This window comes from Tiliqua scincoides, chromosome 1, assembly GCF_035046505.1.
Source record: "Tiliqua scincoides isolate rTilSci1 chromosome 1, rTilSci1.hap2, whole genome shotgun sequence".
Taxonomy (NCBI): domain Eukaryota; kingdom Metazoa; phylum Chordata; class Lepidosauria; order Squamata; family Scincidae; genus Tiliqua; species Tiliqua scincoides.
Genome location: NC_089821.1, coordinates 23,069,627 through 23,097,593, shown reverse-complemented (window position 1 = coordinate 23,097,593; position 27,967 = coordinate 23,069,627). Strand labels below are relative to the sequence as shown.

The following is a 27,967-nucleotide window of genomic DNA, read 5'->3' as shown; positions in this document are numbered from 1 at the left end:
TATCCTCCATACCTACTTTACCCAGGCTTCGCGCACTGGAGAGGACACTCTGTTCCAGAACCACCATTCAGAGTGTGACACCATAGTCTTCCGAGACTGAAGGATGCCAACTGTACTCATTGGCTGGGACAAGTGAAGGGCAGAGGCAGCTGTTGCCTCTGCTTGTTTATCCTGGGCAGCATGGCTAGCAGGACTGGGCTCAGTGTTCCTGAGTGGAGGAGGTGACAGCTGTTCCTTGCAGCTGTTTCCAATACGCTGTGTGTGTGTGTCCGTGGATACAAGCAAAGGTGGCTGGAACAGCTGCTGTGTGCATTCTCTCCAAAGGTGTGCTGGGGAGAATTGGACCCAGAAGGAGAGAGATGTGAAGGAGATAGACTTGCCAACCCTGTGGGTAAGTGGTTCCCAAATGTTGGATTGGGACCCACTAGTGGATCACAACCTGATTTTTGGTGGGTCGCCAAAGGGTGATGGAAAGATCAATAACTAACTGCCTTAAGCCCTGAGACTGTTCAAAATCAGATACTGTTGCTGCTAATTAGCCTACAAAGAGCTCAGCTTCTGCAGTTTGCAAGCTTGTGTAAATATATAGAGAGAAATGTTTGAGGGTCTTTTTTCTGGTTATTATTACTTATAAATAAATCTTTCTAGATCTCCTTTTTTAAAAGTCTGGTAAACCTAGGTGGCTCCTGAGAGTGTCATTTAAAAAAGTGAATCCTGCTGTTAAATTGTTTGGGAACCACTGTTCCGGGCAGTGGTGGACCTAAAAGTTTTGGGCCCTGAAGCTTGAACCATTATGGAAGCCCCTTCGCAACCAGCAACAAGGTCTGCCTAACCAGTGATCTTCTTCCAGGGGGTTGTTTCATGACAGATCACCACATTTTTTAAAAAAAAATGTAACCACTACATCTCAGATTTTGATTAAAACTGCTGTACTGGATTGTCTCACATGTCAAAGTCACTGGTATAAATAAAAATTGCAAGTAGTGTGAACTAAAGTTGCTTCTTCTGGGCCCTCCGGGATCAGGGTCCCTGAAGCTTAAGCTTCATTAGTTTCACAGTAGATCTGCCCCTGCCTCCTGGAGTCTCCAGGAATTAGCATCAATCAGCAGGAGATGACTGAAAGCACTGTTGTGATGTTTTAAGTCATTTCTGCCCAATGTTGCACATATGCAACAGGGACCAAATGTGTACACACCTGTGGGCCAGGCAAAAATGGGTTAGGGGTTCCTTGCCTAAATGACATGATATCCTGTGCAAAGGGGAGCAGGGATATGCAATGGGGAGGCAGGTGAGGGTAGAGCCTCCCCACCGGAGTCCTTCAAAAAGCAGTGGGTGGGGAGATAGCAGGTGAGGGCAGAGTCTCCCCACCAGAGTCCCTTGAAAAGTGCTGCCACTATGTGAGCTGCCCAAGCATCCACAACCCATGTGCTCTGGGTTGTGGCAGAGCGCTTGGGTTGTGGGTAATTGGGCACCTCACAGGGTGGTAGCGCTTTTCAAAGGACTCCAAGTGGGGAGGCTCTGCCCTCACCTGCCCCCCCACCCTGCAGTTTTCAAAGGACTCCAGTGGAGAGGCTCTGCCTCACTTGCCTCCCCACCCTCCAGTTTTCAAAGGACTCCAGTGGAGAGGCTCTGAGTCACCTGCCTCTCCACCCGCCATTTTCCAATGGACTGGGGGGGGGAGGGGGAGGCTCTGCCTCACCTGCCTCCCTACCCAAGGCACGTCCCTGATGGGGAGGAATCTCTAGGAATAGCTCCAGTCAGAGCTGGAAACGCTAAAAAAAAAAGGGAGGGTGGGCTGCAAAAGCCCAGCTTAACCCTCTTGTCAACCTGGAATCGACCCTGCAGGACGAAACAGGATTCCTAACAAACTCCACTAAGTAAACTGCAGCACCAGACTGCTCCTCCTATGCAGCCCATGGGCGGTCTCTGACTTGTACGGCAGGGTGCGCCTGCCCTTCCGGTCCCCCATGGCACCCTGACCGGAAGTGTGTCTCCTTTTTGGGGCTCCGCTTGGTCACTGTGCTTTGGCTACCGGTTCCCCCTTGGAGCGGAGACGCCGGGAGCTGTGCCTCCGCTGACGCGTCTGTGTGGGAATGGCAATGGTCGGTCCTTGGAGGAGGAGGATGGAACCGACGTGGCTGAGGGAGAGGCGGGGCTGAGGGAGAGGGGCGGGAGGAGTCCCGAGTGCAGACGCAGCTGGATGGCAGGGGCAGCCCGGAGCTCCCCGGTGTCACACGGTAATGAGGGAGCCCCCTTGGGGTGCAGAGCTGCCCTCCAGCTTGGGGGCTGGCGGGGGGTGAGGGAGCCTGGCTGGGCTGGCCTGGGCTGAGGGGCAGAGCTGGGCTGGCAAGGCAAAGGGGGGTGAAGGTGCCAGGCCCCCAGCCACAGCAGACCCTCATAGTCAACAGCCGGCATTTGGGCAGGCAGGAGTGTCCCCCCTGTTTCTCGCCAAGTGGGCTCATCTCCTTCCACCTTGATCCAGGTGCAAACTGCACTTAATTCCATCCTTTCCATCACTCCTTGTAAAATCTGATCATCCTCCTTTTTTTAAAAAAAAGTTTGAAATCTTGTGATCCTAAGTTCCCAAACTGTTTTGGGAATCCCAATCTTGTGATTCCCAAACTGTGGGTCAGGGGGGACCCACCGGTGGGTCACGACCTGATTTTTTTGGGGGGGTCGCCAAAGGGTGATGGAAAGATCAGATAACTAATTGTCTCAAACCCTGAGGCTATTCAAAAATCAGATACTGTAGCTACTAATTTAGAGCCCAATCCTTCCCAATTTTCCAGTGCTGGTGCAGCTGTGCCAATGGGGTATGCACTGCATCTTGTGGTGGGGCAGCAGTCACAGAGCCCTCCTTAAGGTATGGGAACACTTGTTCTCTTACCTTGAGGCTGAACTGCGACTGCACCAGTGCTGGAAAATTGGATAGGATTGGGTCATGATGGTCCAATCCTGTCCAACTTTCAAGCACTAGTGCAGCCCCAATGGCACAGCTGCACCAGCACTGGAAAATGGGATAGGATTGGTCACTTACTCTGCAAAGAGTTCAACTCCAGCAATTTGTAAGCATGTGTAACTATAGGGAGATAAATGTTTGAGGGTGTTTTTTTCTGGTTATTAAAAAAATTAATTAAAAATTATTCCTTTCTAGAACATCTTTTTTAAAAGTCTGGTAAACCTAGGCGGGTCCCAACAGAGCAGCGATTTTCAACCAGTGTACTGTGGGACATTGGTATGCTATGAACAGTTCGCAGGTGTGCTTCGGGATTTGGGGGAGGGTCATTTATTAATAGGGCCATCAAGGGATGTGAGCCCCCCACCAGCAGTGCAGGGTGCCTTGTCGATTGTCAAAAAACCAATGGTGTGTCTTAACCATTTTAGCCATTGTCAACGTGCCATTAAATGAAAAAGGTTGAAAATCACTGCAATAGAGTGTCATTAAAAAAAGCGTCCCAGTGCTAAAAAGTTTGGGAACCACTGCCTTAGGCTGTCTGTGGCTTGCTCTCTGTGGCTTTTCCCATCTTACTGGCTTCCTGCAGGCAGCAGGTAGGATTAATTCTCTTCTAATAAGGAATGGCCACTGGTCTCCAGGTGTTTTTGCTTGTATAGGTCCTTGTTATTTCCAGAAGGAAAATAGCATAAATCTGTAATGATTATAGATCATTACAGTGTGGGTCACTGTAATTTTTGGAGATTTGCAAACTGACAGGGAAGACTAGGCTAAATGCATCAAGGGTTAAACAAGCTGCTACTTAAGGGGAGCACTGCTGCCCAATCACAGGCTTGAGCAACTGGTAAAGTGAAACTTTTTTGGGTGGGTCCTGATACTAAAAAGTTTGGAAACCACTGCTGTAATCTATTCAAAGATCTGACCCATGCTGCATATGGGTCAGGTTGGTGAACTGAGATGAGTGACCAAGTCTTGTGCGCACCCCATCACTGCTCATTTCTCCAGGTGGGATTTGAATCAACAGCCACCAAAGAAACAGTCCAATATTTCCTAGGAAGTTATTTTAATAGAGTGTACTCTCTTGTGTGCATTGCAGGCTTAGACATTGTCCAACCGTAGCCTTTAATCTTTGTGGCCTTTGTTACATCAGTAGTAATAGCTTTGACCTATTAGTTGCTCCTAAGCAAAGCCTTACCAAAAGCCAGTATAGACCAATTCATTGGGGGGAACATATCAAAGGCAAATAAATGGCTTGGCGCATGGAGGCAACTGACATAGGAATCAATTTCAAGTTAACACCACAGTGTGTCTATTTCACAGCTATTGGCTGTTCAGGTTTGGGTCCATGTTAAAGGTAGGATACTACTCTAGGTAGAATTGGTCTGACACTGTATGGCGGAATAGTTAAGGTTTTAAAATCACATACCTCAACTTGGATCTTTCTAAAATATAGTATTAACCATAGTAGCTAATGTAGAGTCTGGTAAGGAAATAATGTGAGTATCTTAATATGCACAACTGTGAACTTTCAGCAGAAAAGTTATTTTGATTTCTAGAAGTGAGATCTATAATGGAAAATCTGCTCTGAGGTTAATTAGGGACGCACACTGCTAAAAAGTCTGTGACGATCCATATCCCCAGTGATGGTTGTGTAATACTGACATGTGGAAAAATACAATATAACAATTATGCATGGTGAATGTTAGATAATGTGATACTCTTTCAGACAGAAGCAAGATCAACTATCATTTGCCCCATGCTATTCTTTGTTATGGCGAGTGAAATATAATTATGGTAGATGGTGCCTTGTTGATTTGACACCTGCTTCTATAACAGCACAAAAGGGGTGTGTGACTGAGATTAATAAAACAGAAGCGTTTTTCCATCTCTCATAGTGCTACAGGTTGGGATCTTGCAATTTGGTTTGTCAATGATAGAGTCAAAGTAGGCAAAAGAAAGCACTTCTTTGTACCTGTAAATATATGTGGAATTTGCCGCAACAAAATGTGATGATGACCATATTCTAGATTAGCTCAACCTTTTATTGGCGATGGCTCCTTAGGAGCTCTTCTCAGACTTCAGGGCCCCCTGTCAAAGAAGGATACAACACAAACAGATAAACATAAAATCATTTATTATTGAACACTGAGAAATGTGCCAGGGCTCCCCAGGGGGCTATATTGAGAATGGCTAATCTAGAGCATGTTAAGACATGGAGGATGAATGTATTGGCTATTAGGCACATTAACCTTCATAGAACCTCCATGTTCATAGGCAGTGTACCTAGGAGAAAGATATTGCCTTATGTCCTTCTTGTGAGTTTCCCAGAAAGCAACTGGCTGGTTACTGTGCAATAATGGGATGCAGCAGAATGTTCTAGCAAGGGCTGATCTCATATTCTAAACATCACAGAAGCTCCCAAGCCTACTGCAGGATCTAGGGTTGAATCCCACAGTAGTGATGGGATGGGGGAATTTCTCCTTAGTGGTTAGAAGCTGATTCTTATCTTGGTCTGGCTCAGGACTGAGGCAGGCTGTTCGTATCAAGAAGTATATTTTCCCAGAGAGAGAGAGAGAGTGAGTCCTTTTGGGAGGTTGCTGAACAATCTCCCCTCACAAACTGCAAGAAACTTTATTGTTCACTAAGGTGAGTTCATGGACAATGCATCCACCTGTTAAGAAATTCTACACTGATAATAGCTGGAGCAACTGCGGAGATTTCTCCTAAGAGCAGGTTGTGTCTGTAACTGTGATTCTGTGGGGGTATAGAAAAAGCAGAGTTTAGTATTGGGTGAAAAATTCCATGAAATCTCAGCTTTCATTTTTTTCAAAAGCGTCTAGCCCTTGTAGATCAGTGTTTCAAAGTTCATGGACCTTGGAAGCCAGAGAGATGGTTGAAAAATATTTCCAGGCTGCAGGGCAGGACTTTAGTGCATGCCCCCTTGTTCTTGCCTCTAACTGGCAAAACCAGGATGAAATATGCAAAATAGTAACAATTGGAAAATACATTAAGCAAAGAAAGAGAATTCAGCTTTTTCTCAGGCAGAATTTGAATTACCTGGGCACAGAAGAGTAAGTAGTTGTTTTTAAGCACAGGATGTTCACTGCTACCTATGATGTCCTGGGACTCTGCTAGTGTAGGATGCAGTGATGCTGACACTGCTTTCTGGACAAAGCTTTGGGCTTAGACTAGATTAGACCAAAGATCCAAGTAGTCTACCCATCCTGCTTTCCACAATGGCTAATTAGATACCTCTGGAAAGCCCATAAGCAGGACATGTACGCCAGTGTTTCTCAATGTTTATTCCATGCTGTACCACTTCACATGGTCCGCATATTGGAAGTATCATCAAATGTAACTGGTGATGATGTAATCACTGGTTACTTCTTGGTTGGGAGGCTAGATGCAGCATGACAAATGCCAGTAAGAGGTTCAGGGTAGACAGGAGGGCTTTTTTTAAAAAGCATGCTTTGGAGCTTTGTCCAGCAAGCCAAGCTTTCTGCTGTTGTTTGCCACATCATATTGCTTCTCTCACTGCTGGGTGGCAAGTGTCCAGGGGTCCCACATGTACCATGAGACATCACCTCAAGTACCACCAGTGGTACCCGTAGCACTGGTTGAGAAACACTGATGTAGGCAAATAGCCCTCTTCTGTTGTCCCTTCTCCCAGCAACTTGATATTTAGAAAGTTGCTGCTTGGACATAGACTATAGCCTCTATACCTCATAGACTTTGATTGACCTGTTCTCCATGAGTGTGTCTAATCCCTTTTAAAGCCACCCAGACTAGTACCCATCACCATACCTTATGGCAGCGAACTGCATCAAGGACGGGCTGCTCTTTTTGGTCTGCCCTGAATCACTTTAATTGCATGACTTGATTTAGAGGCATGGAGAAATGTGCCTCTAAATTCATTTTCTCTACCCCAGTCCTGATTTTATAAAGACCAATCATGTCCCCCTTCAGTTGCCTTACTATATTTTTAAACTAAGAAACCTCAAACATTGTAGCAAAAGTGTCCCATTCCAAGTTGCTCATGGACTCCTTGGGAGCTTTTTAAAAACTCAAAATGTCTTGCCCCATTTTGTCCTGTAAAAATGGGAACAATAGTCTACCTCACAATGTAGTTGGATACTGTAAGGAGGGCCGCAGCACTCTGCAAATTAAAAGTAATCTACAGTCATGATAAACCTCTTTTCTATAATTGGGGTAAGTACTGTATGTGCCTTGGCAGGAGAGGCTTGTGTCTGTAGGGATGGGCGTCTCTGGATTCCTGGCAAGAAGTCTTGAGCATGAGAAATCCAGAAAAAGATGCTGCAGTTTTACAGTGGCAAGTAGGAGTTGCACAGGCTTGTAGCTGTTGGCAGAAGGACAGGATTTCTGACAAGAGTCCAAGGGCTTACTGCTGGGCCCGTGAAATAGCTCCAGAAGCAAGTCTGCTTGTTGCTATTTCCATTTCCGTTGCGAGGGAATAAGATTACATTTTGCCAGTGCTCCTTTGGATAATGAGAGATGAACCCTGGGCTTCGAGGGGAACATGTCTGTAATTTTTTTTAAAAGCGTAGTATGGTGGCAGGATGTGGGGTTGGAAAGAATGCCAAAGCCACACTTCAGAAAGGACAGCGCTGCTGGCTGTCGGTGACTGAGGTGGCAGGCGGAGGAGAAACTCTGACTCTATGGCTCGGAGTTTATTGATGGGGGAGAACTGAGCTGAACTTTCCAGATGCCTTGGAGAAGAACCACTTTTCAAATGGACTGGAAATCTCAGTAGGAGAGACTCAGCAGTTTCAAAAATGTCCCTTGTAAACATTCTGTTCTTATTTTTTTCTTCTCGCTTCTCTGCAAGTTTACACTTCAGGCAGAGTTTGCTTTGCAATCTGCTGTGCAAGAGGCTGGAATGGAATTGGATCTCTTAATTGGAGAGAGACCTAAAGAGATTTTTTGTGTTAAATCACTTATCCCTGCCCTCCCCATTAACCCACTAGCTTTACTCTTGTCCTGCCTTTTCTCTTCTTCCTCATTGGGCTGAAGAAATCCTGGCTGCATCCTCCAGCCTCCGTTGCAGGAACTCTTTGCAACTGGGATAAGATGCCTCTGGGGAACACAGTAGCCACTTCCACAGTTCTGCCTCTAATGCTCCGATATGGAATGTGCTTTGAGTCAGTCTTTTCCAATCTAGAGATCATGACCTCCAACAGAGTCCCTGTGGCTTATGAAAGAGTCATGAGGCCAGATATTTTTTTGCCTTCAGCCTGTTCCACTGGGTCCTCGCAAACTCTCAGTTAGCATGTCAGAACTGGGATTAAATATCGGGGCTTTCTTGGGGCTGGTTCACACATGTTTATATATTCATTACTTGATTATGTCACACATGGTGATACGTAGCTGTCTGTCTGAACTGACTCCATGGAGAAGCCTGGTGTTTTGAGTTGTTGTGAAGTGACAGGGCAGTTCTACCCATGGTGTCTGTTCTGTAATATTTCATTCATGCACACAAGTTGCTACAAGTTGATGCTGCATTTTTTAACAGATGAACCTAAGCATACCAAAGCAGTATGTATGTATCTGAAAGCTGGCTGTTCTGTTACAGCTACAATAGGGATGCCACTGAAAATGGCCACCTTGCAATTAGTGTTTATTCCATCATTCATAACGTATAAAATGCATGACTTTCTCTGCTCCACCAGTGACTTCTGGCAGGGCCATGGAGGCTCAGCACATGGTGGTGGAAGTTCATACAGTAGGCAGTTACATATATGGTGGCAGGTGCAGAGATCACTTCTTATTGGGAGGGCTCCCTAGAGCATGTGTAACCTGTGCTGTGTTCTTAATAGTCACCAGGAAAAAATCTGGGAGCCTATCAACAGGGATGGCCCAAGACCTCCCAGTGCCTGGGATGTTGTGACTAATACTGCCCCCCTTACCAGGTGATACTCCTGTCCCTCTCTTCTCCCATCACTAGATTATAGACACCCCTCACTCTCCTTCATACTTCCTCTTCAACTCTGTCTCTCTCTTTCTTTTCCAGTCCAGGAAATGGGAAGATAAATAATGGAGGTGAGTGGGCAGATGGAAGTGGGTGCCCTCCACCAATCTGCCTGAAGCAACCTCTTCAGGTAACCTCAAAGGTGGGCCAGCCCTGCCCATCATCATGGGAACTTCCCATGCTCTCAGCATTGTCAGCTTACTTTCAGCTCTTGTGGCACTGATAGGAACGTAAGCTTTGTTTTGCTACATTAAAGGTCCATCTAGTCCAGCGCTCTTGTTTGCAACAGTGGCTAGCCAGATGCTTCTGGGAGACATGAGTATGATAGCAATCCCCTGGGGTTTGTCCCTATTACCTGATAATCAGGGGTACGCTGCTATAAATGTGGGAGTTCATTTTGATCTTATGTCAAGTGTCCTTGATTGAGATATGTCCACCACTGAGTCCTTATTACCTGTCTTTTTGGAGATAAAATCTGCCAGAGCTGTTTGTCATTAGTCATAGTAGCTAAAAATAATACTTCTGTGTTTCATTTTAATGCAGAACCAGAAGTTGAGTTAGGCAAGCAAGCAGTCAGTGGGGTGGGGGTAAGGGGTCTGATAAGTTGAGAGGAAATCCTGTAAATGATTTGCACCTCAAACGCTTTGAGAGTAGCAGAATATGTTGACCACACTGGTTGGGCTTTCACCCATCTGTAGTGCTATGGGCAGGGAACCACTATGAGCGTCAAGTGCCCTGTGGCTTGTAGGGACCATATTTGCTGAATGGGTGCATACAGTACACCAAAACATCCCATGGAGTCTCAATCTAAAAAGGTTTAAAGTCACTTATATTATCCTGTGGCAACCTTTGAAGCAGTTTTGGTATGAGAAATATCTTGGGTTATTTGTTTGTCAATTTAGCCATAGGTCCCAAAAGATCACTCAGCACTGCTATGAATCAGGGAGCCCTGCTTCAGTTTCTATGACTCCTTTAAGTCTCCTCCTTGGGACCTGTTTTGTGAACAGAATTTCAAATCTTTCTGGCCAGGTTGGAGGAATCTGGCACGGGTGAGAGTTTTGACTGTGGACAGACAGCTCGGTTTTGTGAACCTAATTGCAGCTGGCTACTGAGTGCTTGCACCTACCTAAGGGTGATTTATTATGCTGCCAAAGATGTCACCCGCATCAAGGATGCCATGCCTGTGTTGACAACTTGTGTTGTTGTCAGTTCTATTAATGCAGCAGCTGACAATGTAACATGCATTCCAGAGCAATCATTCATGCCCTACCCTATTAGGAGACAAATTCTTTGAGCTGTGTGGTGGGGTCAGCTCGCCTTCCGCCACTGGAACTTGGCCTTCAATGGTCTTTGCTTTGGCAAGGACGTAGTTGCCATGCTTTTCAGAAGACTTAACTTGTTGTGAAGGTTTGCTGTGTGTTTCTCCCTATCTCACCCATCCCTGTTTGTTGCTATTCCATTGAGGCTTGGGTGAAGCGTGTTTCTTTGGTGAAAACTGCAGCCTGGTTATAAAGGAGAAGGTTCACAGAACGTTCTAGTTCACAGGACGTTATAGTAATCTCCTTACCCCTACGTACCAATACTATTCATTTCTGTGATAAAAACAACCTGAAAGAAAGATAACTCTTCCACGTTATAGAAGTGTTACTTCCCTGCGGTGGGGGGATTCTTATGGACCCTGAGCAAGTGTTAATTTAAAAACCCCTTCTAAGTCACTGGAGCCAGTGTGGTTTAGTGACTAGAGTGCTTGACTTTGGACTGGCAAAAACTGGGTTTGAATTCCTGTTCTGCTATGATACTAACTTGGGATGATGGACCCTGATGAACTCATTCCATGTAAGGCTGCTTCTCGGGTTCAATATGTAGGGCAACACATGTGTCAAAGGAAATGCTTTTGGCAGGTTAGTCCAGTTGAAGAGCTTTAAAGTACTGAGCTGCCTTCTCCCAGGTGTGGCTCCAGGTAAAAGCCAGGTGGCTTCTTAAGACATATTATTTGGCCACAAGTCATATGTATGAGAACAGAGTATATATTGTATTTGTTGCAGCTGCTTGGTTCTTCAGTGGCACCACAAACCTGACTATAGCTATCGGGATGGAGGGAGGGCAGGGAGGAAACAGGCATCTGTAGAAGTAGCAAGTGGTCAGGCATCATGTGTGCAATGACAGCCCAGTGGTGCTCAATTAATGTCCCAGCCTCTGGAGCTTGGCTTAGGAAAAAATGTGGAAGCCTCTGGGTTGCTTTGGCAGTTTCCAGCTGTGCTGCTATCCTCGTGACAACTGCGCTGGACCAAAGTGGGCATCTGATTGGTCACTGTGTCACCTCAAGCAGCCCTGAGCACTTGCCACACAGCAGTCCATGCCCATGGTGAACTTCTCAGGTGACCACTTCACCTCCAGTTTCATTGTTGCCACGAGCACAAGACATTTATAATTTGCCAAAAGTCCTGTGTGAATGGCCCTATTCTATATGAAAGAGGGCATTCTTGGCTTTGGCATCCCATCTTAGGAAAACTCATTCCACAGAGGATCACCTCACACCCCTTGTCTTCAACACTAGGCAAAGTTCTTATTTTCCCTGACCCTTGGAAATTGAACTTCAGCTAATTTTGTTCTGCTGCTATAGTGCTTCCATGTTTTAATTGCTTCTTCTGATTTATTATTTTAAGTATTCTTTTGTTAGTTGTTCTTACTCATTGTCAGCTATCCAATGTATAGAGTGTATTATTGAAAGTCAGGATGAATGTTGGCATCCTTCAGTCTCAGAGGACTATGGTATCGTGCTCTGAATGGTGGTTCTGGAACAGAGTGTCCTCTCCAGTGCGCGAAGCCTGGGTAAAGTAGATATGGAGGATAGACTGTTACCCGTGCAGCAAATCCCCCCTCTCCTCGTCGCTGAAATGGTCCAATGGAAAAGCAGAAGCCAATATGGTTGGTTCCAGCAGCGTCGCAGGAGTGACAGTCAATCCAGAACGTGACTGTGTTCAGCCATGAACTGCCTCAGGGACTCAATTTCCACATTTATCCAGGATAAATAATGATCTGTAATTAGATAAATAAATATGTTTGCCACCCAAGAATTACAGGAACTTTTCACGGTGTGGTGAGATTTCTGTCAAACAAGCAATTAATGTGAAAGTCATCTTTATTCTCCCCCCCCCCCCCCGAAGACTGGATTAGGGAAAGGTAAGTGCCCTGAAAGGGCTGATTTTCATCAGGTGAGTTGGAGCAGTAAAAAGCTCAGGGTATCAATGACCCTTCTTTATGTTTCTCCTGTTTTTAGGGTTTAAACCAGGCCGGCTGAGGCTGTGCAGTGATGACGAGGAAAAGGCTACTTCTCCAAGGAACAATCTCATTCTTGGTGCTCATTGTTGCTTCCAGTGCTCATGATCTCCCACTGAGCCAGGCTGCCAGTGGGGCCAGCCCCATATGCGAAAAAGAGGCCAACCCCTGGGGAGCCATATTCAGCGAGGAACGCCTGGATGCCTGGATCTGTTCTCTGATTGGTTCACTTATGGTTGGTCTGAGTGGGGTTCTTCCCTTGCTGATAATTCCACTTGAAACAGGAGCAGCCCTGAAGTCAGAAGGTAGGTCAGCTTCTCCTCCATCCAGAGTTGCAGTTGTCAAGTGGCCTAGTATGGCAGGAACCACTGAGTAGTTTGTGCTACTGGCTTCCCTGGTCCTGCTTTTCCTTAGGATTTGTCCCGCACCCTGAATCATATGCTGTAGTAGAAGAGCAAACAGTGTATGGGAAGGTGCCATGAGGATGCCCCTTGGCTTTCTCAAGAGTGGTGTAGAAGGGCAGACTCGAGCTCTGCGGTGATTGGCTATGATTTGTCTTTCAGAGGGATCCCATCGAATGAAGCAGCTGTTGAGTTTTGCTATTGGTGGTCTTCTGGGAAATGTGTTTCTGCACCTGCTCCCCGAGGCCTGGGCCTACAGCTGCAGTGCCTCCACAGGTAAATGCATAAACACTCTGAGCTTCCAGAATGAGTGCTGGGCTTGGATTGTTGTGGTGTGCTTTGTCTGCCTGTGTGTTTGCAGAGGCTTAATGGATTCTGGAAAGATATTTGCATGAGGTCTTTTGTTGCCATTTGGTAGGGATGCCAGGGTTGTATTTTCTCCATGTCCTCTGCTTTGTGCCAAAAACATGTGTGTGTGTGTGTGTGTGTGTGTGTGTGTGTTTAAAACTGTCAACCTCCTTCCTAAGCTAAACTTAAGGATGGTAGGGAACCCAGCTAGCCTCCTTTATTCTAGAAGTGAGAAGAGATGCTGTGCTATAAAGCCCTGTAATTAGCTCCTTTCTTAATAATGGGATAGCTTGTGACGTTTCAATGTTGCAGGGAGTGCAGGGAGCCTCTTGGGAATGACACCTTCCCTGTGTCGCCATCTGCCTTGATCCTATGGAAATTACAGGCACATTTTCTCCCCTGCAAATGTCATCCTGAATGTCTCCTCCAGATCCTTTCTCCATTTCCTTGTGAGACTTTCTCTGGCCCTTGGGTTCTGGGTTCCCATTGCCTCTCATATGACTTCATTCTCACTTCCCTCCAGGCAGCCTGAATGAAGGGTGTGAAACTGACTGCAACTCTAATCCAAAGGAAAATTTCATGTCCTTAGGCTAAAGAACTTACCAGGGTGCGACAGGAAGATGAACAGGCTTCTCAAGATGCAGGTTGCATGCCTATGCCTGCAGTTTAGGCAGACTCAGCCTTCGAAATTGCAATGATAACCACAATTGTAGCCAAAACTATATGCATTTCTGTATCCTAGAAATTCCCATTTTGTGCTTGGGTCAAAGTGTGCTCATTCAGTGGACTTGTATACAACATTTCTATGTCTGGGTTTAGGTTTTTGAATAGTCAATGGTTTGTCAACTGAACAGGATTGGGAGGCAGGAGTCCAGGAAGATTAGGGGCAGGGTAGTGGTGGAGTTAGATAGGCAGTGGGAGCAAGGAAACCCAGTAGCCACTGGGAAAGCTGGGAGCTAGACAGTGTGTCTCTGTTGGTTCTGCTGGACCTCTCAGTGGCTTTCAGTATCATTGACCTTGGTATCCTTCTGGGCTGCCTTATGAGGTTACATTGCAGTGGCTCTGTGCCTTCCTGGATGGTAGGTCCCTGAAGGTAATGCTCGGAGACAGTGTTGGAATGAAATTTGCCCACACAGGGCACTCTTGGATACCACAGGACTGCTTGTCCTCCGGCTAATGGCCCTGAATCGGCTAGGGGCTATGATAGTGAGACGAGTATTTTTTGTTGTGGGTGTTTAGTCACTACCATAGCCCTGATCTCTGTCCTAGCAGCTGTCAGAATGGAGATCATTCCTCTTTCTCTTATCTGAGTATGTTGCTTGTGAGTGATTGGTTCTCTGAGTCAGTGTCGTAGTCACCCATTGCAGTATGATGACACTTGGAAAAAGCTGCAGACATCTTAGATTCTCTCACTTTCATATGTCTCTCTATCAAAGATGCATGCTGAGGGAATATACTCATACTTTACACCAAGTGCAGCAGCACTCTTAATACTCTGAGGTATGGCATGCCTAAGGTTTAATTGCTGATCTTGAATTAATTTGCTTTTGTGGCCAATGAAACAGTGAGCATTATAAGAACATAAGAACAGCCCCACTGGATCAGACCATAGGCCCATCTAGTCCAGCTTCCTGTATCTCACAGCGGCCCACCAAATGCCCCAGGGAGCACACCAGATAACAAGAGACCTCATCCTGGTGCCCTCCCTTGCAACTGGCATTCTGACATAGCCTGTTTCTAAAATCAGGAGGCTGCACATACACATCATGGCTTGTAACCCATAATGGATTTTTCCTCCAGAAACTTGTCCAATCTACATTTCTACAGGATGTGTACTTTTTGTGTGCCACAGGGCTAGAGAAAATGGACTTTGAGATCCATGGCTTGTGCTAGGAATTGTTTGTTCTACCTCCTCCCTCTCTTTTCAGAAGGTGAACAGGGGTTCCAACAGCAGAAACTTCTGGGACTGTGGGTGATCATTGGCTTGCTGACATTTCTTAGTCTGCAGAAGATGTTCCCAGACAAAGAAGAATGCCCCAGCCTGGTAAGTAGATGATGAAAAAATGGCACAGGATGCCAGGCTAGGCATGGCATGGGGCTGCTACTATTTTGTCTGGCAAAGCTACCTGAAACTTTGCTGTTTGTCCTTCCTGGTAGGTTCCCTAGAGTAGCGGTCTCTAAGTGGAGACCGATGCATGCCTGCAAAGGCTTTCCCGGTGTGGATGGTACTTACCGTTCCGCAGGGGAGCCATGACAAAGTACCTCCATTTGCCCCCATTCCTCCTTGCATCCAGCTGTATATGCCTGGAAATCCGGGCACAAAGCCTGTTGGGGTGCTGGAGGTTGGAAGCTGCTGGATGCAGTGAGGAATGGGGGTTAATGGAGGTGCTTTGTCACAGCTTCCCAGTGGAATGGTAAATGCCGTTCATGTGGGAGAGGGCTTTGGAAGGGTGCTGAACCTAGCCATTGTTGGATTGGATCCAAGCCCCCTCTTGCACAGGCTTTGAAAGGTCGCCGTCACCCCACAAATGAGGCCCAGTGATCCCAATGGGATCACTACTATTGGGATACTATTGGGATACTACTATTGGGATACTAGTACTATTGGGATACTACTATCCCAATGGGATCACAACCCACAGGTTGAAGAACACTGAACTATAGTGACTTTCTGTGTAATAATCTCTCAGATAGAAACAAACTACAAAAAAAACTTTACATAAACGCCAATTTTCAATCTCTTTGAGTACTGAGCACTTCTTCTGCTTCCCTTTTAGACTGAGTCCTTTTGGAACAAGCAACAATTTATTGATTGATATTACCATGTAAACCATTTTGTAAACTTTTTTTTGTTGAAACATGACATATAAATATTCTTAATGATAATAACATCTCTCAGGGGAGCACTTCAGACCAAGCCATACAAATCATATAAGCATTGTAGCTGCTTTGCTCAGGTAACAGATTACCAGAGTCGCATGTTTCTGGGAATCCAAAGTAATATCCCGCTTTCAAACTTTCCTTCCTGAGCCCACAAACACACTGAAATTCAAATTCTGAAAGCCCACATTTTACAACATAAGTATTCATACAAAATTTATTTTAATTTTGTCCATATTTGCACATGGGGGGGCAAGTGCAGAAACTGGGGAGAAACATAGTGTAGAATCCCAGATTATGAGCCCAATTTGTCATGTCCTCAAGCACAGTTTGCCATGTTGCACATATGGACAAGTATCTCAATTAGACATTTATAATTTCAAGAGTAGCTAGGTTATTTTTGGATCCCTTCCACAGCAGGCTCTTTAAAACTGAGGTTATTTCATGCACCTGGATTCTCTTATCAGTTGCCTCGTCAAAACTGAGTTCTTGATATAATCCTGCACAGCCTGTATTGCCCCACAGTTCCTAAGGCTGGCTCTGCTCAGGCTGCTACCTCACAAGTTGTTGTGAAGATACAAGAGGTAGAGGGAAATAGGGCAGGCGGGGCAGTGGGCAATGGGCTTTATATATTGGGGCTGTGGTATGAAAAGGGTTGAAGACCACTGCTATAGTTTATTTAAGATTAGTGTAGAGCAGCAGTTGCCAAACCCCAACCCCTGGCTGGATCCAGTGTCTTGGAAAAGCTATCCCCATGCTGAACTTTCCATTCTGCAGTGCAGCATCTTTTTTATCACACCCAATTTCCTCCCAGCCTAGCGCCAACCAGCCGCTTCAATTTCCTATCACCCTAGACACCTCTGTGCCCCAATTTTCCAGGGGGTGTGGCTGGCTGGTGCAAGGCTGGGGGGAGATTGGGCACAATGAAAGGATGCTGTGGTGGAGTACGGAAAGCTCTTTACCATGTGAGGATGGCTTTTTTTTAACGCAGTGGTTCACGGTTTGGAGACTGCTGGGATAGAGCAGTACAAAGGGACTGAGAGTGGTCTCTGATGGACATGGGGAAAACAATCAGCCTGTTCTCTGTGACTTAGGTCAGTGACTCCAACACACTTGCTAAAAGGGTTCCAAATGGGAGCAGTTTGTCCATTCAGGAGGCGACCAGTCCAGTCCAAAGAATGAAGTTGGGTCCAGCTCAGTGCAATGGTTCTTCTTCACTCCCACCTTCACTACCAGCCCAGAAAATCAAGGTAAGTAATTTACTCCTGGGTTCTGAGAGGTACTTAGACCAGTTTCTCAGTGGAGAAAACATGAGGCAAGAAGAACTTAAATGGAATTTCAAGGCCTTCCTGAATGTGAAGCGGTACTGGGACAGGTGGGCACGGGGTAGGCAGGTATTTTACTATTAATCTGCTGTAAGTTGAGTCAGTTCTTTGAGCCATCTTGCCCGACCTACTCTGACTGGTGGCAGCCCTCAAAAGTCAACAGCAGAGCTCTTTCACAGTCATGCTGCCCAAGATCTTTAACTTCCAGGGATTAAACCCAGGGCCTTGTGAATATGTTCTGATCCTGAGCTACTCACCTCCATCTTCATAGCCCACCTGCTTGTCCCCAGTCGTTGCCCTCCTACTCTTTGACCTTTGACCCTACTGTTTGACCAGACCATCTCAGGTCTGCGACTTTCTTAAAGTTGTTTCATTAAGAAACATTCCTATGTCTGTGCAAGAATGCTGTCCTCTTATAAATACCCTCCACCCCTTTCCCACTTTCAAAAATGCAACGACTGTTTTCTAATTCAGGAGAAGAGAATTGCAAACAAACAAAACAAGCATGCATGGCTGACCCTCAAGCTGGATTATGTCAAGATGGCGCTTCCATTTGTGCTAGTCGGAGACTCACCCTCCCCATTTGTAACTATCACACATGGCAGTTTAGGTAAAGATCCATATGTGCTTCCCTGCAAGGAAGTCACAAACTATGTGTTTAAAGTTAGATGTTGTTTGACCCTGAAATGTGTGTCTGCTGAAGCAGGTAAACTCACGTCCATGGAATCACTGTACAGGACTTTTATAGCCATGTTCTGGGAAACTGGCAATTAATTTAAAGCATGTTTACCATGCCGTATACCTCATTAATAGTTGTTCTAAGTCTAAAATAAGTCCCTTGGAGATAAAATTAGCATTCTTAGTAGAGGGATCCTATGCCTGTGTTCTTCTGTAGGTTCCCTGACAGTGGTGTTGCTAGGGGGCTGTGCGGGGTGTGGGCCGCACTGGGTGATGTGCACTGGGGGGGGTGACACGCATTAGTGACTAAAATCTCTAAAATTGCGGTTTGTAGGAATAAAACCATCATGTTATATACCATTTGATATGTAATTTACAGAAGAATGCAATGAAAAAACCGGAGTGAAATATCTCAATTCTATCAAAGTTATGGCAAAAAAAAAACACCAGAAAACAAAAATGCAAACAAAAAAGTACATTTCCTTAATTCAAAATGAACCAGTGAGACGGATTGTTTGAAGAGCCAATGAGAAGTTGTTATGACATGGAGCCAATAAGCTGTTAGTAAGGTATACCCTGGGGAGGTGACATCGCTAGTGACCAAAATAGCTAAAATCGCGGTTTGTAGGAATAATACCATCATGTTACCATTCGATGTGTAATTTACAGCAGAATGAAATAAAAAAAACTGCGTTGAAATATCTGTGTTCTGTCAAAAGGTATAGCCATAAAGCAGCAAGGTGGGGCAATGTTACATCACCACATCCACCAACCAGGTCATTGCCCCACCCACTGCATGGGAGGAGGTCCATCATGGGGGTGACATGCTGGCCTCCCGCACTGGATGACACGAACCCTAGTGACGCTACTGTTCCTTGATTTTCTTTGTTTTTCCCCTCTGTAGATCAGTGGGTACCTCAATCTTTTGGCCAACACAATAGATAATTTCACCCATGGCCTGGCAGTGGCAGCCAGCTTCCTGGTTAGCAGAAAGGTAAGCTCCTTTTTATGTGTGTATAGGACTGCAGCCTAAGCGACACGTAGAGAGCATCTGTGGCAATTTCCTGTCCTTTGATGCTAAAAGCCCAAGAGCCAGTGATGCATCTGCTATTGTACATTCTCTGAAAGCTAAATTCACCTTGTGCACCGTGCAGACAGGCTCGGCCAGTCCCTTTACTCGGAAGCAAAAAACATCGAGAAGAAATATGCTTTATTATGCTTGCAACCCTGTTCAGCTGTCTGAACTGTTAACCGGTTTCTGTCGTCTGGCTTCAGGTTGGTTTCCTGACCACCATGGCAATCCTTCTTCATGAAATACCTCATGAGGTGAGAAGGATGTGTAACATTTGCTGAATGGATGCTTTGTCTGGTTGGGATGTTTGGGTTTTCTGAAGGAGTACCTGCATTCATGAATATATACATATTGTTGTGTGCTATTCACATGCTATGCACAAGTTGTATGCTGTTCTACATGGTGAGAAGTTCCTGGGGTACCACTCCTTGGGTCTCAGCTTGCATTGGAGGAGAATGGAGATAGGGACATGCGGTAGGTGGGGAGGCAGAGCCTCCCTTGAAGTCCTTGGAAAAGCACCACCACCGTGAGGGGTGCGCAAGCACTCACAACCCATGCACAAAAGCAAGTCTGGAGACTCATGCTGTTTTAATCTTATTTGTTTTACTTGCAAATACCTAAGTCAAGCATAAGTGGAGGCAAGTGGTATGCAGACCCACTACCTCCCATCAAATCCCCAGAAGGAAGCCCTGCACCTTACAAGGTGCTTTTAGTCTTTTCCCAACTCGCTCTTCCTCTGTCTCTTCCTAACCTGCAGACTTTCATTTCTTCACTCACTCCTGTCAACCCTTTCCCATTAGCTGGGTTTGGGGTCGTCTTTCCCAGGTTCTGTGGCTCTCCCATCCCAAAGTTCCAGAGAGGTGTCTGTATCAGGAAACCATCTTCTTGAAGGCAGCTCCCATGCAGAAGTCACTGCTGGCTGTTCAGGACCGAGTAGACAGTTGTGCTAGTCCCTTGCAGCAAAAACCACCATGAATTTTGTAGCAACCAGTGTACTTCAGCATCAACTTTCTTTGACTACTGTCTACTTCATCAGATGCCTGTAACAATAGTGCTTAGCATTTGTGTTGCACTTTTAAGCATTCAAAATGGATATGATTTTCTTGTTATTCTTACAACAACCCTGTAAGACGAGTAAAACTTGTAATCTCCATGTTGAGGGGGACTGGCTTGCCTAAGGCCCCCTAGTGAGAATGCACAGCAGAGGTGAGATTCAAACCAGGGAAGAACTGATGTGCTTCTCAGTCGCCTAGCTGCTTCACTGCACCAGCTCTCATGCTGAAGCATGTAAAGGGCTCTGGGTGCAGAAAAGAGCGACCAAAATGATTAGTGGGCTGGGGCTGCCTCCCTCACTCCCAGTGTTTGGAGCTGGTCAGTCTAAAAAAAAAGGCGCCTGAGGGGAGACGTGACTGAGGATATAATGATAGAGTAGAGATAGTCAGAACAGACAAAAGAAAACATTTCTTCACCCACCATGTGATTAATCTGTGGAACTCCTTCCCATAGCATACAGGCCTAGATGCCTTTAAATGGACAAATTTATGGAGGAAAGGTTTATCACAGGTTACAAGCCATGATGGGTATATGCAGCCTCCTGGTTTTAGATGTAGGCTGTCTCTGAATGCCAGATGCAAGGAAGTGGCAACAGGATACAGTTATCTTGTTGTCTTCTGTGCTCCCTGAGGCATCTGGGAGATACAGGAAGATGGACTAGATGGGCCTTTGGCCTGATCCAGCTGGACTCTTTTTCTGTTCTTATTAGGTACAGGTAGTGACCATTATGACATACATGTGTAATTCATAACAGCAGTAATAACAGGGAAAGCAGATTTCCTGACTCTGCTGGGTGAATTAACTAAAGTACTGAAGTAGAAATAATGCTTTCCTGTTGGAGCCCAAGGGTGACTTCAGACCTGTGAATGAAGAGACTGGATGACTGTGGAATGCAAAAGATATGGTGGGAGACTTCTGATTTGATGCTAAACGCATGCTGGGTGGTAATTTACGGTCAGTATAATAATTTATAATAAATACAATAATTACTCATGCCTGTAGCTTCCTGTCAGAATTGTCTCTTGGATTCTATGGAGATTTGCTCCCCTCAATCACAGATCTGGACCCACTCTTATAGAATCCCATTGTTCACACTTCAGTACCTTAGTTAATTCACTTAGCACAGCCAGGGAGGCTGCTTTCTTTCCTATGACTATTGTGATTCATTGCTGTGCTTGACATAATAAGTCAGCATCACCGACTTCCCTTTTCTGAGTCCAAGCTCATCTTACCTCACCTTTCACAGCTTTCCCCCCCCCTTATTTCGATGTTCCTATGTGCGTACATACACCTGCCATCTGGGGATGAAATTTGATGCATCTGATGAAGTGGACTGTAGTCCTCAAACAACAGTCCTGAAGTAAACTGGTTAGTCTTTAGGGTGCTAGAAGACTATTTGCTGTTCATCTGTATATGTGGCATCATTAGTGTTTAGGAGTGTTGGGAAGAAACATAAGCAAATCAAGAAAGTCCCTGCCCCATGAATCTTACAGTCTGAATTTTGGCATAGGGTTAGGGAGGGAAGGCAAGAGTAACAAGGAGTAAATGCAAGCAGATTCAGTTACACCTCCTCAGGCTTCATTTTGGTCAAGACGGTGATAGCAGAAAGCTGCTGGTGAGTGTGTGCTTTGCTTACAGTGTCTTTTCACCAATCGGTTAATGGCTATGTCAGAGCCCCAGTGGAAGAATGTTGCTATGTTCCTTGTCCTGACCTATCCATATGTTTATTCAGAGGGCAGAAATGTTAGAATTTATTTCATATTCAGAAAGGGGCAGTGAAGTTGGCAGCCTTAGAAATGGCCAAGCAGTTCTGTGCTTTGGGAGCACTTCTAGCTTCAGTGCTGTACTGCTGAACTCTGTTTTTCTGTTCCCACTGTGTGTTTTCTATAGATGGGAGACTTTGCCATCCTCCTTCGTGCAGGGTTTGATCGCTGGAGTGCAGCTAAGTTGCAGCTGTCCACAGCCCTTGGAGGAATTCTAGGAGCTTGCTTTGCCATTTGTTCTCAGTCACCTAAAGGGACAGGTAAGACTCACAGAACACAAGTAGGATTGATGAGAGGCCTGCCATCCCTCTTATTTTCTGTCTTAATTTGTTCAAGCAGTACTCTTCTACCACCTCTTGCTCACTGATGCACTTCTTGCTGTCTGTGCAGGGGAAACTGTAGCTTGGATTCTCCCTTTTACCTCTGGGGGATTTTTATACATCGCCTTGGTCAATGTTGTGCCTGATCTCTTAGAGGAGAAGAATCCCTGGTAAGTGTTCCTGCCATGACCGTTTATGAAGAGAGGCTTAAGCTATGGAAACAACAAAGGCAACCAAACAGTTTGTTGCATGTGCCTTGATGGGTTGGAGCCCACTTCATTAGACATGTGCTTTTAAGCTTGGAAAAAACAAATGGTGAGAGAGAAAACCCCAGCAAAAGGGGAAATTCCTACTCTTCCCCACTCCTCTTTCCAGAGTGCCCTGCAAAAAAAATACAGATGTTATAGGTACAGAAGAAATTTCTTTAACCTGCAGGGTGCATCTTGCCCCTTTTATCTCCTATCCTGTCCGGTTTATGGTGCAATACATAGTGAATGAGTGTAAGGAGAGTGCTTTTTTCTTTTCTTTTTTTTAAATCTCAAAAAGTCCTTCTGCATGTACAGATCCCTGGAGAGAAAAAGGCAATTTAGGCTCTCCCATAGTAACAACCTTCTAAGAACATTCAACTGAAATCTCCCTGTTCAAAGATCTTAATCCAATCAAACTTCTGTTCAATCAAACCTGGCCAGTTGAGGTTTTTGTTAGGTTTCATCTTCTGCTGGCTACCATGCTTGTCTTCTCTTGAGAAGGAAGTTGGTTACCAGAGCTCAAAACAGGCTGGCTAGGTTATTCTTCAGACTTCCTGCTGGGGCAGGAAATCGTTGCCATGTCCAGAGCCTACTAGGTTGGCTCTTCAATCCTCATGATCACAAAATGAAAGGAAATGCTATTCTGAATTTCAGACGGGTAGTCATGTTAGCCTGTGACGCCAAGGGCTTGACCACAAAAAGAATCCTATGGTACCTTAAAGGCTGTGCTAGATCAGCTGTGATGTACAATTTTGTGGATTCACGCCCACTTCGTCAGAAGGTATTTTTCAGTGGAAAGACGAGTGAAGGAAAATGCAATGAATATAATGCCTGGTCTTCAGCCCACCCTCTTTTTGTTCCCCTCACTCTTTGTGCAGGAATTCGGTGCAACAAGTCCTTCTCCTGTGCACAGGCATCATTGTCATGGTGCTTCTATCGCTCACTCCAGACTGACTCCTACTCCGAATGCCTTCTGCCGCTTCCTCAAGCTGCCTTCCTTCTGAACTGTTACAAAGCAATAAAGGACACTGTTGGACTTTTCTTCATTGTGTGCCTGTGGATCGAGCTGCTGCTATGTGAGGCAAACAAGGAGAGCAAGATTTGTTGGTAATACTGCACTCCATTTTTTTTTTAAGCATCACAAACTAGGACTTCCAAAACTTTGAGGAAAGAAAGTGTTTGCCTGTGTGAGTACGTCTGTATGTATGTGTGTGGTTTTTTAAAAACTTTAATTTAAACAAAAGCAGAAATGAAGAGAGGAACTGCTCTGGGGAAAATGGACAGTGCTGTCACATGAACCACCAGCGTATGTGCTGGAATTGTTTGGCCAACACTCTGGAGCTGAAGAAAAGACAAGATCTCAGCACCCTGTGCAAAGGCAAGAGAGTTTTCTTCCATCCCAGCCTAAAAACATAAAAAAACAGTATTCCACATGCCAGCCTTTTTCATACAGCATTGTTAAATGGGAAGACAGTCGCTTTCCAGAGCTTGTGTGACATGATCTTTTATTGAATTATCCTCTTCCTCCCTCCCCCAAGCTGATAAGAGACAATCTGGATGGATTGAGCTGGACCCTTCCTGCATATAATACCTGTTTCACTGCTGCACAGCTTGAATTGGGAAAAGCCACTTATTCTTTCAGGCTGTAAGGTTGCTTAAAAGCAGGTTCAGTCCCTATGATTCTGCTACTGGCCCTGTGACACATTGGTTCACTTCGTAGCTATCTGAAAAGTGAGTGGGCCTCAATTGTCTCCTCACTACAGAGTTGAAAATGAAACCTGTAGGTAGAAGGGAGCATGCAAGGCATAAGGAAGCTTAGGAGCATCCTAGGACATTTGGAGAAAAAGAACTGAAAAGGGGCTGGAAAAATTGTAGCTGTTTAGTAGGAAAGGGGAAGACATGATGAATTCTTGATTATGATGAGGACTGTATATATTGTGTGTGTGTGGTAAAGAAACACACATCCAGATTTTGTGCCAGGGGAAGTGGAGTTCAGCAATAAATTATGCAATGCTTGCTTATTTTTTCCCCCCTAATTTATCCAGCTTCTGCTCATCCTGAGAAGGAGCAAAGAGCTATGCAAGGACATTGAAGCCCCTCCTTGAGTCAAGGAAGTGTTGCTTGAAAGCAGAAACATCCAACGATACCAAAACGTTTGAAATATTGCCAGCTATTTTTAAGCCAACTTCTGCAACATTAAGAGCTAGAAAGTCGCTTTAGAAATGACATCTGAGTCTCTGGATGTAAAGTCTTGCGTGACACAATCACAGAATAAAAGAATCTGCACAGCTCCGATTACTGCTGGGGCCCAAAGGTGACATTTCCTTGGAATTTGGCAATTTAGTATACAGCACTCAAAATGATTCTAAAAGTTTCCTGAATATGGAAACAGCCAGCCTCTGCTTTTTTCCTGTGTTCATACTGCAGTTTTTAAAAGTCTTTGCCTTCATGGTTGAGTAAAATTGGTGCACCAATTTTAACGGGTAGCCATAGAATTCAGGAATTGTGTGGAAAGGGCTATAGTTTTAAATAATGGTTTAATGCTGGATCCTGTTGCTAGTAAGAAGGTGAAGATTTTTTTCTTCTTCTGTTCACATCTCCATAACACTACTGGGGAACATTTGGGCACGACTGTGCTGCTGCTCCCCATGCCAGGCCTGACAGACACCTCTTAGGATGCAGCTAGCTTGAGGCTTGTTTCTGGCACAGGTTTGCTCTTGAGGAGATGAAGAAGAGCTGTGGCGTACCTGGGGGAGCAAGGGGGTCAAATGACCCAGGTGCCAGGCTTGGGGGTTGGTGGTGCACCACCATCCATTACCCCCCACCGCACTCATTTGGTCGATCTGAGGGCCACCCCCTGAGAGCCTTCCCCCATAGGCATTCCAAGATGCCTATGGGAAAGCTGCGCGCTGCCTCCCTGACCAAAAGAGACACTTTTATGCCCTTAGAAGGCCTTCTGAGACTTCAGAATGCTTCTAAAAGCATAAAAAGTCACTTCCGGATTCCTCCATGAAACTAGGTCTCCCGGTGCTCTGAGGGCTTTACAAGGCCTTTGAAGGGTCAGGGAGATTGTGTGCAGCCGCCTGGCCTGGCCAATGGGGGATGGCAGCTTGTGGTCATGGCCCCGGGAAATACCAGGGCCAGGATCACAACTGGAGCACTGATGCCACAGTGCCAACAGACAGGGCTTTGACTCTGATTGGGTCATGACTCTACATGCCTCATCATGAGTACCTGCTTTAGCGCAACTTGGTCTTGGCAAACCTGTTACCAAAAAAATTATAATTTCTGTTGTTATGATATGTAGACTGTTTCAGGGAGAGGTCAGATTAAAGTTCGGGCAAAATAAGCTTCGGAGTTTTCGGAGTCAGAACCTACCTTCGCTTCTCAAGTGACTGCAAGCCTCAAATAATTGGTTTGGAGTGAAGTTTAAAGGTGGGTGCCACTTAAGGTTGTCTCCTCAAGCTGCAGTCTCTGAGATGATTGTATATTTTCCCCACACTAATGTGCACAAAGCCTAGATTTAAGCATGGCAATCAGATCTGCTGAATGTACATCTACTGAGGAGCATCAGTAGATGCATAGGACATTCGTGTAGTATAGAGGCTAAGAGAGCAGCAAGCTGGGTCTTCTCTGGTTTGAATCGGGCCTCTGCCATGTACTCACTAGGTAGCCCTAGACAAGTCACTTTGTCTTGGCTTCAATATGGAGATTATAAGACTGTGGGCCCAAACCTATCAAACTTTCCAGCACTGATGTTCAACATCGGAACCAGCGGAAATCCACTAAAATGTGAGTGTCAGAATAGACAAAAGAAAATATGCCTTTACCCAGTATGCAATTAATCTGTGAAACTCCTTGCCACTGGATGTGGTGATGGCACCAGGCCTAGACACCTTTAAAAGGGGATTAGACTATTTTATGGAGGAAAATTATATCACAGGAAACAAGCCATGATGGGTATACCTCCTGGTTCTATGCCAGATGCAAGGGAGTGGCAACACAATGCAGATATCTTGTTGTGTTCTCCCAGAGGCATCTGGTGGGCCACTGTGAGATACAGGAAGCTGAACTAGATGAGCCTTTGGCCTGATATAGCAGGGCTCTGATGTTCTTATGAAGCAGTTGCAATGCAGCCCCAAGGTAGAGGAACAAATGTTCTCTTACCTTGAGGAGGCCTCCATGACTGCCCTCCCCAGTGCAGGATGAAGAGCACACTTAGTTGGCATGGCTGCATCAGAGCTGGAAAGTTGGATAGGGTTGGGCCTTGTTTTGCCAACAAGATAGTTTGTTTGAACGCTTTGAACCCTTGTAAGTGCTATCCAAATGCTTAAGTAGTAATAGCTCATTTTAGATTGTGAGCCCCTTTGGGACAGGGAACTTTCTCTCCTTCACTATGTAAACTGCTTGGACAATGTTTGTCTGCAAGCGGTATATCAATATATTGAATAAATCATATTATTGATCGGTGGGGAGTAAACTGGTCAGACTAAGCATACATTCATCGTACAATCTCTTGGCTGCTGTCTGTGTCACATCAAGCGCAGCATGCAGTGTTGGGTCACCCCATGTACAACCATCTCATCTTATTGAAGAACCTTTTCCATAGCTCCTGCCTTCTGCTGCATTAGCGGGGAAGCAGATGTTGGTGCAGATGCAGCCTTACCTCTGCAGGCATGGAGACACATGGAGGTGTTGTTTTTGTGACGTTCGCCTAAGGATGTTTGCCAGAAGTACCAATACAAGAAGGAGATACAGCAATGAATGCAGCTAATCAGCCTCATTGACTTGATTCCTGAAAAATGCTGTGTCTCTGCTGCTGCTGCCCTTGAAAAGTTGCCTGGCAGCTGTTCAACGTCCAGTTTCAGAAAAGCACCAGCCCAGAAAGAAACCTTTTTCCTACAGCACAATCCCATCCATGTTTATTTGGAAGCAAGTCCCACTATGTTCAGTGGGCCTTACTCCCAGGTAAGGAGCTAGAGGATTGCAGCCCTAATCTCAGGCATCCTGTGTGATTGATTGCTGTTAGACACTGAATATGATGTAAGACGCTGATTTACCGATGTTCGTCATGCTTTTGGGTGGGTTTGGTGCTCGGGAAGTTCTGGTTTGGAGGAGGAAGATCTAACATGCAGGACGCTGTGCCCAAGACTTTGCAATCATATTTATTCTTTTCAACAACCTGGTTGACATTGGTAAGAGGGCCTTGGTGCAAACCCAGGTATCCAGAAGCTCTTATTGTTTGCCTGAGGGCTGGGTTTAGCTTAGGCTGCAAGCTTCAGCAGGAATTTTTTGCTCATGGTTTAGGAATGCAAAGTGGGTGACATTGAGTCATTAATCTGCATTGTTGCTCTTGGCTGGCAGCCCAGGCCTGGACTGAGTCTGCACATCTTGGGAAGCTTCCCCCAAAGTGGCTATTCAGGACATTCTGAGGGAGGGGGTGTTAGCCTCTCTCCTGCATTTGGCACCAGCCCCAGATTATTACGCACAGAATCTGGTGGGGAGTACAGTAGATATCTCCACAGCATTTGTCACTTTAGGAACTGCAGAATGAACCCTATTTTCTAGCTTTATGCTGCACCGGCTCTTGTGCGTTTGCCTTCCTCGGTATCACTTGGCATGGAGGCAAAAGAGATGAAATAAATCTGTGTGTGAACTCTT

The 27,967-nt window shown here is 45.5% G+C and overlaps 1 protein-coding gene across 5 annotated transcripts; it reads left to right on the top strand.

Moving 5' to 3' along the window:
* Nucleotides 1-248: 248 nt before the first annotated feature.
* On the top strand, nucleotides 249-27,967 carry SLC39A13 (solute carrier family 39 member 13). Of its 5 annotated transcripts, XM_066633164.1 has the most exons (11): nucleotides 2,186-2,237; nucleotides 8,982-9,010; nucleotides 12,220-12,523; nucleotides 12,782-12,895; nucleotides 14,896-15,011; nucleotides 16,942-17,097; nucleotides 18,755-18,844; nucleotides 19,126-19,176; nucleotides 21,866-21,998; nucleotides 22,129-22,228; nucleotides 23,185-27,967. In XM_066633164.1, exons 3-11 carry the CDS (start codon nucleotides 12,253-12,255, stop codon nucleotides 23,258-23,260), a joined length of 1,107 nt encoding a protein of 368 aa, XP_066489261.1. In that variant the 5' UTR covers nucleotides 2,186-2,237; nucleotides 8,982-9,010; nucleotides 12,220-12,252; the 3' UTR covers nucleotides 23,261-27,967. The 5 variants fall into 5 exon arrangements, with proteins under 5 accessions (XP_066489270.1, XP_066489240.1, XP_066489261.1 ...); XM_066633173.1 differs by lacking the exons at nucleotides 2,186-2,237; nucleotides 8,982-9,010 and adding an exon at nucleotides 249-391; XM_066633143.1 differs by lacking the exon at nucleotides 8,982-9,010 and having other exon boundaries at nucleotides 2,135-2,237.

Excerpts from the sequence above, each read along its gene's own strand:
- SLC39A13 (XM_066633173.1), top strand. The coding sequence starts at position 12,253 with ATGACGAGGAAAAGGCTACTTCTCCAAGGAACAATCTCATTCTTGGTG. Across the intron at positions 15,012-16,941 it reads AAGAAGAATGCCCCAGCCTG|GTCAGTGACTCCAACACACT; the intron begins GTAAGTAGATGA and ends TCTGTGACTTAG. Across the intron at positions 18,845-19,125 it reads GCTTCCTGGTTAGCAGAAAG|GTTGGTTTCCTGACCACCAT; the intron begins GTAAGCTCCTTT and ends GTCTGGCTTCAG.